Raw genomic sequence first — 14775 nt, 5'->3', positions numbered from 1 at the left:
TACTACTACTACTACTACTACTACTACTACTACTACTACTACTACTACTACTACTACTACTACTATCTACTACTACTACTACTACTACTACTACTACTACTACTACTACTACTACTACTACTACTACTACTACTACTACTACTACTACTACTACTACTACTACTACTACTACTACTACTACTACTACTACTACTACTACTACTACTACTACTACTACTACTACTACTACTACTACTACTACTACTACTACTACTACTACTACTACTACTACTACTACTACTACTACTACTACTACTACTACTACTACTACTACTACTACTACTACTACTACTACTACTACTACTACTACTACTACTACTACTACTACTACTACTACTACTACTACTACTACTACTAAATTATTACTACTACTACTACTACTACTACTACTACTACTACTACTACTACTACTTCACTATTGCTGCTGATGTTATTACTATTTCTGCGGCTGTGGAATTTCTCTGGACAATTTTATCACGGTGTGCTGATGTGATGTGATAACTTTGACCGATGAACCGATGTGCCAGGTTCTATGTTGCACATAACTGACAGGTTTTTAATTTTCTAAACTCAATTTAACCATTTTCGCTGGAATAATTAACTATTTAGAGACACTTTACATATTTTTGTTCATATTTTGATGAGATTAAACATTACGAGTAATAGGTTTACGGGAATCACTGCTTTATAAATACATTTTAAAGAATTTCACAATATCTTACAACTAATCTTTAATAAGTGTTGTATTTGTTTATATAGGAACTACATATTAATACATAAGTACGTTAATAATATGCTGTTTACCTTTTTTTCCTAATTAATAAACAGGGTACAATTAAACGTGGCGCATGTTCAATTGATTATATTCACATGGTGTTATTACCTGTCCTGAAATCAATGTTTGAACATCTGGGTAAAAATGAATGTGGCGAATATCTGCTAGGTAATAGTGATTTTTATAATGCTCATCTGGATATTATTATAAAACAAAAGAGCATAAGTTTTGGATGTGCACTACTGAGGAATCATATACTTGGACGAAACGGTTGTCCAATGTATCTTGGTTTTTAACAGCTGTCTAAATTCGATCAATCCGTGATGCTAACTATGTAAATGAAACAATCTCGACGAGCACATTTATATTAATAATAATCATCTGCTCACTAGTGACTAACTTCGACGTGCCATTGCAGGAGTTCTAGTGAGAAGTTATGACTAGAAGAGTTCATCCATGTCGATCGTGAGACAGTTATCCACCTTAAACAATATCAGGTGGTAGTGCAACACTGAGACTTGATTACAGTTAGACATGTTCACCATTTAATCGCGTCTCAGTGATCCGAAGGTTAAGAACTCTCCATGAGACGAGAGGTCCTGGGTTCGGTCGAATGGGGAGTAGGTCGTGGGTGCTCAATGTTGAGGATCTATATACTAGAACGAAGAAGCCATCAAGTACTTCTTGGTTTTCAGTGGTTGTCTGACTAAGATCGGTCAGTTATGTAAACTATGAGAATTCAATAATTTCCACAAAATTCCTCTATACCGAAGACAAATTCTTAATTCAACAGCAAAAAAGAAACATCAACAGTTACACATAATGAATTGTTGTAATTATTTACAAACAAATAATGAACCAGCTTCTTTGAATTTATTCAGTAGATAAACAATATTTTATGTATTTACTGTTATTCAAGAAGTATTTTCCAAATGAAAAAAAGTAATCCACGAATATATTGGTTGTTTGAATCTTAACATTAATTTTAAGAACTGCAAATGACCAGTCTTTTATAGACATTTGTGTATCCTGTGCAGATTGTTTCAAAATAACCTTAAATCACAAGCGTTATAAGCAGAGATGGGTGGTGACTATCTCTGGAAACCAGGACGCTCGTCTTGTCCTATTTAGGACTCGTCAGTTGGATGTACCTGCATCCGAGTGTTTGATATTCACTCCGAGGCTTGAACCCAGTAGCTACTTGGATAAAGCGATAGTGTTTAAAGCGAACACTTCTGAGTTCGAATCCTGGAATGAATACAGGTGCACACAACTGAACAGTCACGAATAGGATGGTTAAAAAAGGTGCTGGATCCCACTGTTAGCCATCATCCATCTCTGCTTATAATTTTTGAACGGCTTATTTAGAATAAGACTCACCTTTTTAATATTATTCCTAATCAGATTCTAGTATTCTTTCTCTAAAGCCACACGCGAAACTACTTTTCTACCGTACTCAGGATTGAAATTAGTTTACTTCGTCCTTTATTGTTGTGAATGTGTCACGTTTTCTGTTGCAGTTTATCATTTATATTTTATTTATGTTTAACTTATTCAGTAGTAAGAAAGGGCGCCCACAAAGCGAATGTTGGTGAATATGTTTTGTAAAACGTACATAAAAAAACGTAATAAACAATGGAAACCGATCAACAAACAGATCATCATTCATAAATGACTCACATTTATGAGCACATAATTCTGATTTTAACTTAAAATTTGGCATCATATACTTGTTAATATAAACGGCGTACATTAGAATAACATTCTAGCTTCATAATTTTCAATTCCTTCAATGATTCTTTCCTTCTAAATAGAAATGTCAATCTTATTTATTTCCTTTCTTTTCCATCTAGTGGGTAATGTCCAAGTCACATGTTACCGAATACTCAACGCTTTATATAAACTAGGTACTACATCATCGAAACACGCAAATCGGTGAGTCTGTGTTATGACGGCTTTGTTCTTAATTATTCCATGTTACTTAACTGAAGTTCAGTTTAGACGAATTATGTGACTTTGATAATTTATCGTGCCAAATCAACTACTCATTAAAGTTGGAAATGCGATCGGCTGAACTCCAGTTAAGTGATTTAAAGATAACGCTTTTGCCACGAGATCGAAAGTTTTGGGTTGGATCTACAGTATGGTCTTGGGTATGGGACCTTATACTGTTCACTGCTACCTAGTTGTCACCGACATTTCAATCTAAGTCAATCTGTGAATAGAACTTTCTATATATTATGAATCTTTTTCGTTATTTTTCCAAACATGCTATTACAGTAAACCCTAGATGAATATCTCAATCATGTTATTTATTTCATATAAGAATTTATAAATGCTCATTACTCTCCAGCAAAGTGAAATAAGTAAATAAACATTAGCAAATTATTTAGAATGGCCTTAGTCATCATCCTTTCGTTTTATACAGAAATAATTAAGAAATACATCATAAATTGTGATCAACATGTTGTTTAAATCAGACTTAAATTGGTGTTTTTCCTATTAGTGTGTTATAATACCAACTAATTAGTTACTTGTAACTGTGATGGATGATTTAGTTATAAAGTCTTTATTGTTCTTCTGAGTAGCATCGTCAGCACGCACTTCATTGAAAGGTTAGATATTAGAATCTCTTCATTATTAACTAAGAGCTTGTTCGGTGGACTTTATATATATATGTATATATATATATATGATGAAGGAGATTCTCATCCCCGTTGGATGCTTTTAGTAGTTTTGTGTTCTTTTAGCTATATGGTCTCATTACGGGACCTTAATTATCTCACATGTTAGCGACTTCAGCGTCAACTTCATGAGTCAGTGAGCTTTCCGGTTATTCCATATTTATTATCTAAGTTTGTTCTAGTTACATTGTTTGTGATCGGCTTTCTTTGTAATCTCTATAGTCTTCGTTTATACCTTACATTCACTTTCACTGTCTTAGTCAGTTGGTCTCTGGCTTTGTGATAAATCAACCTCGTCCATATATATAAATATGTAGGTAGCTACTAAGTCGATCCAAAATGTCTTGGTTTTTTCATCAGCAAGTTTAATAATTACCGTTATTGATTGACAATAAAATCACCAATATTGTTTACATAAGCTCTATAATCAACTTTTTGTCCAGAAGTTAAACAGTTTTTCTTTTCGTCATCTTTGCATGAAATTTTTCATTTCATTATCATCATTATCACTGTAATTTTTAAATAAGTGCCTGTTACAATATTCACTGTTTATTTTGTTCCTTTCTCTTTTGTTTTTAAAAAATCCATAGTCAAAGCTTTGTTGATGAATTAAATAGGTAAGTTGTTTTCATTTCATATTTAATCAGCTCACTGCTTGTATTCATTTAGTAAGTCTGAATAAATTTCCCGGTGTGCATATGCTGTTGAACGACCTTAAGATCAAGCCGATCCAACCAATCTGAAGACAGCAAATATGGGTGATTAACTTATATTAGAAAATGACGGAATTTATTGTGAAAACTCTGGTATTATATGATTAATCATCTAAGTTAGCAATTTGTTCATACGATAGGAATTGAAGTTAGGATCAAGGTTCATAATTAGACTATGTATAATACCATAACTATAAATCCGAACCCTAATTCTGACTTAACCATAAACCGAATCTTATCCTCAATCCTAACCCTTAAAAATTGCTGTGAAAGAATGCTTTTTTAAACTCATAATTGTTTCATTCTCACAGTCACAAGCGAATGTTTATTGTAGACAATATAAAACCTTGTGAGCTCCAAATGATGTTTCATTCATTAAAATTAGACATTAAATTGTCGATATCTAACATGTCGGTTTGATATATGCGTCATGAACTTGAGATCAGTTTTTCGAACATGATTGGCTCAACTGCTTACTTTATGTTAACCGATTAGTCTAATACATTGTCGATTATTATCTTAATGTAAACAAAACTGTATTCATTTATTTTCATTGTCCCCCAATATTTTAAGATATACATATTAATTAATTTTATATTCAAATGTTCTCACTTTAAAAAGAGGTTCGTTTCGTATTTGTAAAACTACAATCCATCGATCGTTGGGACTTTATCGTTCGTATAATTTTTCAGGAATAATTCTTGTTAATTGTGCAATGAAATGGAAGAATGAAAACAGTCTTCTCTTTTCTTTTACCATGGGTTAAATAAATTTTATCATTATTCCTTTTTAAAATAATCAATACTTTTAATGATGATAAATAAATAAATAATTATTTTGCTCATTGAATAATTTTAAGTAACTTATGAATTTTCATAGTTGAAAGCATGAGTCAATTGAAGCTAGACCACCAAAAATAACCTGGAAGCACTGGACGGCTGTTTCGTCCTATTATGGGACTCCTCAGCAATGAGCACCCACGATCCCGCCTCGCAAGATTCGAACCCAGGACCTACCACTCGTGCTAGAGCACTTAACCGACTGACCACTGAGCTGGCATCCGATAGTGTTAATGTCTAACTTCAACCAATTCACGAAGTTGAACAACCGCTCACCAATTGTCTTCAATGAGTTCCTATCTTACAACAGACGTGGTTGAACTCCACTGGTCACTGCTTCTCATTAGAACTCCAGGAAATATCTCTTGAAGTCAGTCACTAGTGAGCATATGATTATAATCGGAAAAAGGTTTTGTGGAGATTTCAGTATTTTTCATAGTTGAAAGTATGAGTCAATTGAAGCTAAACCACCAAGGAAAACCTGGAAGCACACAACTTATGAATTGCTTGATTCTTCATTGAATACTTAAAATAGTTTTCGAAAGTATCAGTTAAATATCACGCTTTACACGACTCCAATATAACGGATAAATAAGAAAAGAGTGATAGAATTTTAGTAATTTATACTAACATAGATTAATGCTTCAAAAAAGATATCTCTATACATTCAAACTGCGAGTTGTTGGAAATACAACTCCTAAAGAAATATTCCAATTTTTGTGTAAATAATATCAATTATTTGGTAAGTATATACTTTACAATTTTTATTCATCATATTTGCTGTTCTTGTTATTATTATAGTGTATTTCACACACACACTCTTGTTTTTTTCAGACATAGAGCTTTAATTGGTGATTGTCTTGCTGCACTTGCATCTGCATTCCCCGTAGCTTTTCTAGAGGCTAATTTAAATTCTAATAATCCTCTTTCAATTACATTCAATAATCGTGGTGGTGATTATAGTCTTGAAGCTAGAGGTTAGCGATTTTTTGCTGTAAATTTATTTTGTGTAAATGTAGGATGTAGTAACCATTTTGTAAACTCATGCGTACAGGTGAATTTAAGACATAACTACAGTTGTATCTCTATTTGATACCAGTCATTTATCCATGTATGTTTTATTGTACGATTGTAATTAGACAACTAAGGGAGATGTGTATGCAAGTAAAGCTTTTCTAAGACAGGACATTTACGGAAACCGACGAACTACGCTGTTTTCGTATTATCTAACTATAACTATGAGATATTTTAGCTAAAATGTTTTTATCGAATCCTTGATATTCCATAAAGGGTGTTGGGATACAGGTGAAACTGAAAATAATAAATTACATTCAGTGAAATATCACAAAATAATCTTACTATTTGTTTAACGGCTCATACGACTCCACCAATTTCTGATCCCCAATTTTTGTATAGATCGTGTATATTTGTTGACCTAAAACACATTTAATCACATAATATCAGAAGTCAAGTTCGGATATATTTAAAATACAGATGTGTTCATACATTCGTCTTAGAAGACATATTGCGGGAGTAGTGAATGTATTTAATTTCGATTATTACTCTGAGCTGAAAAACATCGGACTATTTCGTGTCTCAATTTAGGTACAAAACATTCAATAGATTAAATAAATAAGTACAGGTGCATACAGACATTGCATACACTTAAAAACGTACGATAAAGTTATCAACAAGGATAAATACCTAAAAGTGAACAAAATAATTATTATATTAAGAAAGATTTTTTATCACATCTGAATTATTATTATCTGCAAAGTAAGAATAAATTTCATTTCACTGGTTACTTTTATGACTTTAAATAAAGCCAGAACAAAAATTGAGGCAGAATAATACGAATCCATTATTGTTCGTAGTTCCTCATCAATTGGTTACAATGATTGAAAGACAACATTGTGGTATGATATAAAAAGAAACAATGGACATAGATAACGAAAATAATTAGAATGACAAAGATTATCAGTAATAACTATATACAGATACACTCAAGAACAGGTTAGAGGTTATTTGGTGCTGGAATTTAAAAAAACATAAGGGGTGGGTGATGCAATAATTAAATGAGATTCGGAGATAGATAAGATAGATTGTGTGATAGTTTTAGAGGATAGGAAGACTTTACATAAGATTACTGGAATTAGAAATTGATAAGATGGGTTACGTGATAATTGAACAGGATTTGAAGAGTTTACATAAGTGAATGAAATTATATGAGTGAAGGGATGGTTTTGGTGTACATAAAATAAGAATTATCTAGGGGATGACCTCATAACAAAATAAACACTAATAAAATAATGATAATGACAAAAATATCTAACCAAGGTGGTGATAAGTTTATTATTGTCTCTTTATGGACACATAAATCAGGTTTGAGTTTTTTACTGCTATTGCTTTATCAAACCTGTGAGACGCTGTTTTTTGTCTGCTAATAATTTCGAAGGCTTGTAGAATGTCAATAATATGCCCGGTATCAATTAAATACTGAGCTATAACACTGTTTAAAGGTGTTGCACCTCCCTGTCTTAAATTCCTTGGAACGTGCTCGGAAATTTGGACATGAATTCACATAGGCGTATACAAAGCATTTAAACGCTTTTCAAACTACGTGTGCAGTCTTTTGATGATTGTACTGATACCAAATCAAAGAAAAGATCTCGCTAACAAAACATTTAGGCTTCATCCCATAATTACGTACTGTTTCTGAGAACAATAAATTTAAAGACGATCAATAGCAGAATTTCATGTAAGGTTTATCAAAAATCATGGAGTTATGGACAGACAACCTGTAATTTTTACTGGTATACAGTTTCTAATTGGTCAAAACTCTTGATTCATTTAAAACAATATTTCGTAAAATATTTGGTTATATATAATTGATTAATGTCTATTCAATTTTAGATGTACTTGAAAAACTTTCTAAAACGATTGGTGATCTACAAAGTATCATTAAACAAGTGGAACTTTTAGCTGAATCTGGAGCAACTGGTGCTTCTGAAGCACCGTATCTTATCGAGGTTACTTTACCTATGCTTTGTTCATATTTACCTAACTGGTGGCGTAAAGGACCTGAATGTATGAGTTTAACTTCTTGTAATGATGGTTCCAATGAAGGTGGATTAGGACAAGACACTAAAACTGGTAATTTATTACCTAAGACAAAAGGAAATAGCATTCTAGCTAATGCAACTGGACCTTTAACAACTGTTACAGCTGATCTAATGAACCGAGTTCTTGGAAGTGTGTTGCAATTAATTCAAACAAACATTGACTCACCACATGCACCTTGGATGACAAGAATAGCTAGTAATTATCTTCTTAGTCATGTTTTTAAGGTTTTTTTTTAAAGAAAAATTTAACCGTTTCAGTATAACAAACAAAAATAAATTTTTACAATGGCAGATTCGATTTACTGTGTTTTTCAAATGACGATGTTTTTTTGGATTACACAAGAAATCATTGTCTGATGAACAAGTAATTTGACAAAAACACTTTCAGTCAAATAGTGATTAATATATAGTAATCATCTGATAATGCAGTTGTAGAAGTAATCAAATTGTATTAGGTTTTTTCCTCCTTCTATTACTAATGAACTATCCAACTTGCTTATTAATCAATTTTCTTCAATTAGTAGTAATGACAGTAGTACGAGTAGAAGTAGTAGTAGTAGTAGTACTGATAGTATCAAGTGTTAATCTAAAACAATCATAATCTATCATTAAAACAGTCAACAGATCAAAGTTATATAACCGTTGAAACCATTGAGCGGCTGTTTTGTTCTCGTATGGGACTCTTAGTCAGAGAACATCCACGACCTTGAGATCAGCGAACGCTTAACCTCTAAACCACTGAATCGGGATACAATGATACACAAGCCCAACTTCAATCATTTAGGCATTCATGCGTGAAACCGAAGGTCCTGGGTTTGATTCCTGCTTGAGGTGTCGTGAGTGTGCCCTTTTGAGTGGTCTCATGCTAGGATGAAACGACCATCTAGTGCTTCTAAGTTTACAATGATTGTCTAACATTTACTGGTTGATAATTTCAATGAAATCCAACAATCTCCAAAACTCCATACTGACGAAGAATAATGTAATTTTTTTATTTGACTACACTATGGACAACTTTAATTATTATGAACCACAGACTGAAAGTTTTGAACAAAGTAAACCAACTTAGTGAAATGAGTGATCACTTTTTTAAAACTATAACTGTCACCACTGTTCTCTGAATATACTGAAGTAACAGATTATTCTATATTTTACTGATAGATATAAATAGCATTTTATGTGAAACATGTCAGAAAGAATCAGTTTACGACAATTTATAGAATTATTCAAGTTGAGAACCAATTAATTTCATGGATTCCCACAACACTAGTTGAAGTCAGTTGTCGGCATGAACTTTTAACATTTGATATATCTTGGATACACCCCTCTCTATAACCGACTCCATTTTGAAAATTAAAGAGAACGCACAGTAGGAAGAAAACACTAACTGTATTTATCAAGTACAATCCAATATCATCATGAAGTTGACAAACTGAATTATATCATTTCTCAAGATTTTATCTGCAGAGTATGAAATTCACTTTATGTATACAACAAATAATGATTTTAAAAATGAACATTGACATATATTATCAATTAATTTATGTGAAGTATATTTCATTTTCCTTGATTTTTCACAGCGCGTACTCAGCCCATTGTAGCTAATTCTACAGCTGATATGCTTGGTCAATATTTTTTGCCAGTATCTGAAAGACTACTCGAACATGCTTTGATTGTTGAAAGAGTAGAAGAGGCGTATAGAGCGGAAAAACGTGCAGGTATGCAAAGATAGTGAAAAGTTTCATAAACAATCCTTAGTGGCAACTAACAGATTATAATATAAAGATTTTATTTTACCATATGAGTTGTACAAATTTTCACTCCAAAAGTACATTTCATTAAAAGATCGACTTACGTATTTTTGTTCGTTACCCTATATGACTTGCTGTTTCGTAATAACATTACTCAGAGATAATACGTGGATGAAGGCTTCATTAACGAAAAGTTATAAGCATCATATGTATTATTATAACTCTAAAACTCATATCAAGGTGGCTCTTCAATATTGTTTTTGACGTGTAGAGTTTAGGGATGAATTTTTGTATAGTTCAATGTAGTTCAGGTTGTTGGCTATCATTATGTATCTGTTAAGCTTTTCTTTGACTTTTCTTTGATGAATATAAGCACGAGCAATCCTAAAATCTTGTTGGTGACATGAGAACTCTTTATGGGATGATATTAATATCTTTTCAGCCTGATATAATGATCATACTAATAATATCTTTAGTGATCATAAGATATATTGTCATTTGTTATTGGACATATTGACTCGTAAAACTATACTGTACCGACCCCCTTGAATGAACCACTCAGAACTAATGCAGCCCTTCGTATAATCATTAGCGGAATTAAAATCGTGGTGTTAAACAGATTGAATGTTGAGATAAATTAAGTAAAAATGGGCAATATCTGTTTCCTAACAACTTTAAATCAATAAAAGATATTTACTATGCCGTGAATATGATGTGATCCTTAAGCTAGATCACAAGAAATACCCGCATCTGGTGCGGATTTGAATACATATGTGTGTTGAAGTACTTGATGTAATTCCGAGTATAGTCAAGTGTGTTTGTGTAGCTAGGTAGTGTTCTACCACTATAACTACTGACTGAATCTCAACCCCAATGTTTTTAAGTTTACAAACAAATTGGTGGTAAAGTACCAGTGAACACCCTCAACCTAATTCGTAATCTTAACACTGGTATACGTTAACTTCTGTGACACAACCCTAGCCATTTACCATTATACCCGATGTCAGTTGGTGATGAAAACCCTATAGGACTATAACCCTAACTCATAACACTAGCCCAACTCTTAATTTATAAACTTAATATTTTTCTTTCACTATAATGAATAATTCAACACCTAAAAGTCAATCAATCATTTCAAAACAATTATACCATTACAATTCCATAACTTTTTTGTTAATTCTTTTATATTTAGGAAGCGTTTCCTGATTGGCTGATAGATCGCTCGAGGATGTCTGTATAGTACATTTTTACATTAATTCTTAGAGTCATCACAGATAATCCTTTTTGGCCTTAGTAATACCCAGCTAACTATTATAGCATTTCAACTATTAAATTAATATTATCAAAGTTTGAGAATCCAATAATTTGTATATTAATTGCTTTGATAACAGCTATTACAGTGATTATCCAACGGTGCATAAATTTAAAAACATAATACTAATTGATAACTATTTTATTTTCATACAGCATAGAATGAACGACCACCAAGCACACGAAGAGAGCAAGAATATGAATCATTAAGTAAATGAGTAGAAAATAAAAAGCACATTATATATGAGTATGTGAACTAGTCGTCACGCGGTTTGAGTAACTAATATTTATTTAAAAGAGGAGTATACATGTGATCTGTGACAGATGAATTATCATATATGATCATACAAGTTTGCGAATAGTAGTGTAAAGATTTAAATAAATTGTTACCGATATAAGTAACACTATTTGTTAAATAAGTTAGTTAAAGAGCTTAATACATTCAGACGTAAACAGACTCAAGTGTAGGTGAGACTGTTATAGAAGTTTTAGTGTTATTTATTTCTATAAAATCTCAAAATAAGAAAAAAATACCAATTAAATAGGCTCTAATATTTGAATGTTTGTAAATGAGTACTTAGAAATTCATATTAATTAAATATATTTTTCTTCTTTCCATTTCTCAGGTTCCGAAAGTGTCGGGGAACGTGAAGAAGAACTATCATGTTTGGTTGAAATACTAGTACGAAATTTATTTGCGTTCTATCCCCTTCTAATAAAATTTGTTGATCGTCATCGAAGTGCTTGGTTGAAAAAGCCAACATATGAAACGCAACGTTTATTCTCAGCTGTTGCAAGGATGTTTCTAGTATGGATCAGAGCAACGGTAAGTTAGGGAGCCGCACAGTTTACAATGTGATGTACTGTTGATTTGGTCCAAAAATTAAACATAAATTCTAAAGAATATTCAGCTAAAAGTATCTTGAACTAATTCTTTTACAGCTAAAGAATCTTTCCGAGCATTCAAGCACAATGACCAAGTTGTAGGCAAAACCTTAAAAGAAGAGATTTATATGAAAATGTGATACATAAACGCTAAACATCTACAGACCATTAATCATGAAACGTTTAGGGGTCAGTTACGCTGTGGAAAGCACGATTACAGAAGTGTATCTTTTAAATAACTGAAAAAGAGCTAAATTGGGACATGAATTTTAAATTATAAAATAGCACACACCCTGTGACAAGTTGGAATATCAGAGATTTATAAATATAAATTAAGCGCTGTTCTGAAGTTTGGCAAGCGGTTTAGAACTAACTGGACTTAATGTAGTAAAGTGGATAGACCGTTCACTAGGTTTTTAAATTTCTGTCCTGATCAGTGTCTTTTCGATAACAATAGCTTTTTTACATATATGCAAATTTTGTTGGTCATAACTAATATTTTTACTTATAAGCATATAAGAATGAAACACTGAACTCCAATAAACTTCATTTCCCAGTAGTAAACGACTTAGAAACTGGCACAATTGTGTGTCTATCAAAGTTGGTTTATTTCAAATCAGCACTTTCGGAGAAAATGTAAGCAAAATAATCTAATCAACGATCGAAGAAACCAATCAGTGAATATTTTTTGAAAAGAACCATTTCAATCTAAAATAATGAAGCATAAAATAACATCATAACTCTAAATTTAAAATAAAATAATTGTATTTGAGCCACCTTGACTAACTTTGGGTCAGGATTATGAATATTTCTCTGACGAAGAAATGAACATCAATCCTCATTCTTCATTCTCGAAGTTAATGACTTAATAGTTTTATTATTAGGAAATTGTATTAGAACGTAATTATAAAGAGTTATCTTTTGATCTCATTGAATTATATTTATAATGAATATGTAAGCTAAATCCCAGTAAGTAATTTGATTTTTTTATGGTCAAATTAATTTAGAATTAGGAACTGTTCCAAATCTTAACTGTCTCAGGTGTAGAAACAGATGAAGACATTTTTACAGTAAAGTCAATTTGACTTGGTTCATTTTTTTCAAGCAACATCGAAAGTGTTGAATAATAATAATAGTAATAATAATATCAACTTTGAAACATCAGATAATGGAGAAATTGATCAATCAACGAAATACAGAGCATGGATGTTTTGACAGCATACACTGTCACTCCTGGGATTCGCTTAGTTAAAAAGAAGATAAAATATCGGAAAAATCCAAGTATTTCCCAGCCAAAAGAAAATACACAAAGAAATAAAAAGAATGCGGATTCTGAAGAAACTAATCTTACTTTTCTAGTCATTTGCTACTTTTATTTCGTCCTTCCCTAACTAAACAGATCTACTCTGTATTATATTATAAAATCATTTAAATAAAAATTCATTTTTACCGCCCGAATTCAGCAATCTAAAATAATCAATTTATTGTTTTTTTTTATTTGGAACTTAATTCTATAGAAATTTAAACGTGAAGAAGAGAATTTTGTAAGCGCTCATGAAATTGATCGGTTATCACTGATTGTGCCAAGTGGGGAAAATTTAACACCAGGTATAAATAGAAGTCGAACTCACACAAATGGACGTAATGAATCAAGCAGTTTGAAAAATGGTATGTTCAACATACATAGATGAAAAAACAATTTATTATTTTTTTATGGAGACCCGATCAGAAGTAGCCCAATGAAAAGGTCAACCGATGACAATCAAAAGTCACCTAAAGGTCAAGTTCATTTCAGTGGATCAGTGGATCAATTTCCTAAGGATATATATATATATATATACTTGTGCATCGCATTCGGTAGTCTAAAACGCTTTCTCGTCCACTTTTGTGTCCCCACTCAAGTAGTCAGTTGGAAGGGGGGTTAGCGCATTGCATACCATGTATCAGTATCAGATTTCGGACACTGCAGATCACAACAATTTTTTCGAAAGCATATGGATCATTGTGTCTAATGTTTGTAGATTGATAATGAATTATTATGCTAATTTATTTATTTTTGTATTGATAATAAAGATAATTCATATATTTCCATTTAACTATTGATACTTTCAACAAAGTGTAATTGTGTCATCACAAGGTAGAAATATTGATTGAACTGATAAACACTCATCATTAAGATTTTGTAAATCGATAATAAACTAGGGTTATTCGTCATAGCCATTTTGTTGAGTCATAGTGACAATAAAGTTTCTTTTATTAGTAGTTTATTTTCTATTATACTACTAATGACAACTGTATAACACGTATATAAGAACTCTCGTCTAAATTAGAACGAATAGTTTCACAGTATTTGAGCGCCGAGTTGATGTAAGACATTAAATAGGAATAATATATTTGTAAAATCTCAGCGAATGAATTTGTAGCGTATAAGAAATATGCCTGAATTAGACGATCGTAAAAAGGATTATAAGTTAGGGGACCCGCGTAGTCACTGTATTTTGCCGTTGGAAACGTCGGGCTCAAAGTCGAGCCTATATTATTCCACAGGGTGTACGTTAGTTTCGGTACTATTCCTTTTATTTTTTTGCCATATGATGTAGTATCCGCTTTAAATTTAGCGATTATCCTCTGCTGTAATACATTTCACATAAAAACT

The 14775-nt window shown here is 32.0% G+C and overlaps 1 protein-coding gene across 1 annotated transcript in view; it reads left to right on the top strand.

The window, feature by feature from the left end:
- Positions 1-14775, top strand: part of Smp_163570 (ryanodine receptor related) — a gene marked incomplete at its 5' end in the record, with an annotated part of 163645 nt that overhangs the window by 101879 nt on the left and 46991 nt on the right. The window contains 8 exons of the mRNA XM_018790926.1: positions 868-982; positions 2668-2749; positions 5885-6027; positions 7964-8143; positions 8243-8368; positions 9753-9890; positions 11861-12060; positions 13637-13787. Of these exons, the coding sequence (XP_018645937.1) occupies positions 868-982; positions 2668-2749; positions 5885-6027; positions 7964-8143; positions 8243-8368; positions 9753-9890; positions 11861-12060; positions 13637-13787 (1135 nt within the window). The remainder of the gene's footprint in view (positions 1-867; positions 983-2667; positions 2750-5884; positions 6028-7963; positions 8144-8242; positions 8369-9752; positions 9891-11860; positions 12061-13636; positions 13788-14775) is intronic.

The sequence above is a fragment of the Schistosoma mansoni genome (genome assembly GCF_000237925.1).
Source record: "Schistosoma mansoni, WGS project CABG00000000 data, supercontig 0013, strain Puerto Rico, whole genome shotgun sequence".
Classification (NCBI taxonomy): Eukaryota; Metazoa; Platyhelminthes; class Trematoda; order Strigeidida; family Schistosomatidae; genus Schistosoma; species Schistosoma mansoni.
The sequence above is the reverse complement of the archived record's forward strand: the minus strand, read 5'-3'. Positions and strand labels throughout refer to the sequence as shown.